Source organism: Chiloscyllium plagiosum, chromosome 45 (genome assembly GCF_004010195.1).
Source record: "Chiloscyllium plagiosum isolate BGI_BamShark_2017 chromosome 45, ASM401019v2, whole genome shotgun sequence".
Taxonomy (NCBI): domain Eukaryota; kingdom Metazoa; phylum Chordata; class Chondrichthyes; order Orectolobiformes; family Hemiscylliidae; genus Chiloscyllium; species Chiloscyllium plagiosum.
Window position 1 is genome coordinate 3,058,371 of NC_057754.1, and position 3,627 is coordinate 3,061,997.

General features: G+C 56.0%; 1 protein-coding gene across 1 annotated transcript in view; it reads right to left on the reverse strand.

The window, feature by feature from the left end:
• Positions 1-2,821: 2,821 nt before the first annotated feature.
• LOC122543982 (neurofilament medium polypeptide-like) overlaps positions 2,822-3,627 on the reverse strand; it is a 7,312-nt gene continuing 6,506 nt past the window's right edge. Inside the window, exon 3 of the mRNA XM_043682991.1 lies at positions 2,822-2,998. Coding sequence (XP_043538926.1) covers positions 2,822-2,998 — 177 coding nt within the window. The remainder of the gene's footprint in view (positions 2,999-3,627) is intronic.

Consider the following 3,627-nt stretch of genomic DNA (forward strand, 5'->3'; position numbering starts at 1 on the left):
GGAGGAGGGTGAGAGGGGGGGGGGGGGGGGGGGGGGGGAGAGGGAGGGGGAGAGAGAGAGAGATATAGAGAGGGAGGGGGAGAGAGGGAGATGGGGGTGGAAGAGATGGAGAGACAGGGAGGGAGAGAGACGGAGAGAGACAGAGAGAGAGAGAGAGACGGGGGTGGGGGAACAAAACAGGCAATCACCAAGAGTGGCAAGCATTGAGAGCACCTTCCTATTGCTGAAGCCACCCACGGTCGAATAGCTAGCCCAGACTCACAAGGTTGGCTCCATGGGCAGAATGTGACAGATCTGCTCAAATCACCACCCCGTACGCCGTCACAGGTCAGAGGGCATTTCCACCATGTGAGGCATCACAGTACATTCCGATGCTATGCCCCCTCCCTGCAATGCACAAGTGTGAATGTGCGGGGGTGGGGGGGGGGGTTAGGGGGAATGACCAGGCTGGACAGGGCTTAGACAGAAAAGGACCTGATTCCAATCCCTGTGTCCTGAACGTATCCACCTCCCCACCACCCCCCACCAACCACCCACCCCACCCCCGGCGACCATTGCTCATTCCCCATACCCTCCGACCTCGCATCCAAGGACAGCAGAGGCCATTTGAAAATGAGGGGTGTGTGTGACGAGAAAGTCCCTCATCACTCATGTCTCATCATTACCATCACCTCCATACCGTGCTGACCCTGTCCTGGGGAGTGTTTGATGGGGGGACAGTGTAGAGGGAGCTTTACTCTGTATCTAACCCCGTGCTGTCCCTGTCCTGGGAGTGTTTGATGGGGGACAGTGTAGAGGGAGCTTTACTCTGTATCTAACCCCGTGCTGTCCCTGTCCCTGCAAGTGTTTGATGGGGGACAGGGCAGAGGGAGCTTTACCCTGTATCTAACCCCGTGCTGTCCCTGTCCTGGGAGTGTTTGATGGGGGACAGTGTAGAGGGAGCTTTACCCTGTATCTTACCCCGTGCTGTCCCCTGTCCTGGGAGTGTTTGATGGGGGACAGTGTAGAGGGAGCTTTACTCTGTATCTAACCCCGTGCTGTCCCTGTCCCTGCAAGTGTTTGATGGGGGACAGGGCAGATGGGGTTAGGAAGAGGGTGAAGGGCTGGAGGAGGTGTATGGGGTTAGGAAGAGGGTGAAGGGCTGGAGGAGGTGTATGGGGTTAGGAAGAGGGTGAAGGGCTGGAGGAGGTGTATGGGGTTAGGAAGAGGGTGAAGGGCTGGAGGAGGTGTATGGGGTTAGGAAGAGGGTGAAGGGCTGGAGGAGGTGTATGGGGTTAGGAAGAGGGTGAAGGGCTGGAGGAGGTGTATGGGGTTAGGAAGAGGGTGAAGGGCTGGAGGAGGTGTATGGGGTTAGGAAGAGGGTGAAGGGCTGGAGGAGGTGTATGGGGTTAGGAAGAGGGTGAAGGGCTGGAGGAGGTGTATGGGGTTAGGAAGAGGGTGAAGGGCTGGAGGAGGTGTATGGGGTTAGGAAGAGGGTGAAGGGCTGGAGGAGGTGTATGGGGTTAGGAAGAGGGTGAAGGGCTGGAGGAGGTGTATGGGGTTAGGAAGAGGGTGAAGGGCTGGAGGAGGTGTATGGGGTTAGGAAGAGGGTGAAGGGCTGGAGGAGGTGTATGGGGTTAGGAAGAGGGTGAAGGGCTGGAGGAGGTGTATGGGGTTAGGAAGAGGGTGAAGGGCTGGAGGAGGTGTATGGGGTTAGGAAGAGGGTGAAGGGCTGGAGGAGGTGTATGGGGTTAGGAAGAGGGTGAAGGGCTGGAGGAGGTGTATGGGGTTAGGAAGAGGGTGAAGGGCTGGAGGAGGTGTATGGGGTTAGGAAGAGGGTGAAGGGCTGGAGGAGGTGTATGGGGTTAGGAAGAGGGTGAAGGGCTGGAGGAGGTGTATGGGGTTAGGAAGAGGGTGAAGGGCTGGAGGAGGTGTATGGGGTTAGGAAGAGGGTGAAGGGCTGGAGGAGGTGTATGGGGTTAGGAAGAGGGTGAAGGGCTGGAGGAGGTGTATGGGGTTAGGAAGAGGGTGAAGGGCTGGAGGAGGTGTATGGGGTTAGGAAGAGGGTGAAGGGCTGGAGGAGGTGTATGGGGTTAGGAAGAGGGTGAAGGGCTGGAGGAGGTGTATGGGGTTAGGAAGAGGGTGAAGGGCTGGAGGAGGTGTATGGGGTTAGGAAGAGGGTGAAGGGCTGGAGGAGGTGTATGGGGTTAGGAAGAGGGTGAAGGGCTGGAGGAGGTGTATGGGGTTAGGAAGAGGGTGAAGGGCTGGAGGAGGTGTATGGGGTTAGGAAGAGGGTGAAGGGCTGGAGGAGGTGTATGGGGTTAGGAAGAGGGTGAAGGGCTGGAGGAGGTGTATGGGGTTAGGAAGAGGGTGAAGGGCTGGAGGAGGTGTATGGGGTTAGGAAGAGGGTGAAGGGCTGGAGGAGGTGTATGGGGTTAGGAAGAGGGTGAAGGGCTGGAGGAGGTGTATGGGGTTAGGAAGAGGGTGAAGGGCTGGAGGAGGTGTATGGGGTTAGGAAGAGGGTGAAGGGCTGGAGGAGGTGTATGGGGTTAGGAAGAGGGTGAAGGGCTGGAGGAGGTGTATGGGGTTAGGAAGAGGGTGAAGGGCTGGAGGAGGTGTATGGGGTTAGGGAGAGGGTGTAGGGGCTGGAGGAGGTGTATGGGGTTAGGAGGAGGGTGTAGGGGCTGGAAGTGGTGACAGAGATAGGGAGGGATTTCAAAACAAGCAGCCGGACCCTTGTCAAATTGAAATATTTTCCTAACAGCAATCTCTGTGGGATTCCTCAGATCGCAGGTCTTCTCACATTCACCAACCATCTCCTGCAGTGACCAGCAGCTGACCTTCAAGCCCAGACCATTGTAATACTGACCTTGACCACAGGAGGGACCATGATGCTCCTGGGGGTCTCCTGGTGCTCAGTTCCATCCTCCTCTTCCTCCTTCTGTTCTTCCTCCCCTTCCTCCTTCTTCATCCTCCTTTGCTTCAAATCTAAGTCTGCCTTCACCTTCTGCAGAACAACCTGAAGTGGTTTCAAATTAACCTGATGGAACATGACCCACTCTGAAATTAGGCGCTGGCGCAGTGCTTTCACCGTGCGCTGTGATATCACACAAGAGAGAGATACAGGAGAGGGTAGACATGTCTAACTGGTTCCTCAATGCCCTGTCCATTCTGGGACAGAAAGGACACCCTACCTCCAAAACGAAGCACTTTGTAAAACATACTTTTTGTGTGTACAACTCCCATACACAGCAATGTGAGCATGATCCAGATCATTTGATTTTGGTGTTGTTGGTTGAGGGATAAATATTTGCCCCCAGGACTCCAGAGAGAACACCCTCTCGCTCATTTACCAATAGTAGCCACTCGATTCTCTTACACACATAATCAGACCCACAGTCATCTATACGTACAACCTTGACCCTTCGAGAGGGCAGGGGTAGCTCAGCAATTAATGTCTCATCTGAAAGATAACACACCCGACAGCATGGCACTCCCTCAGTACTGACCCCCCCGACAGTGCGGCGCTCCCTCAGTACTGACCCCCCGACAGTGCGGCGCTCCCTCAGTACTGACCCCCCCGACAGCATGGCGCTCCCTCAGTACTGGCCCCCCAACAGCATGGCGCTCCCTCAGTACTGACCCCCC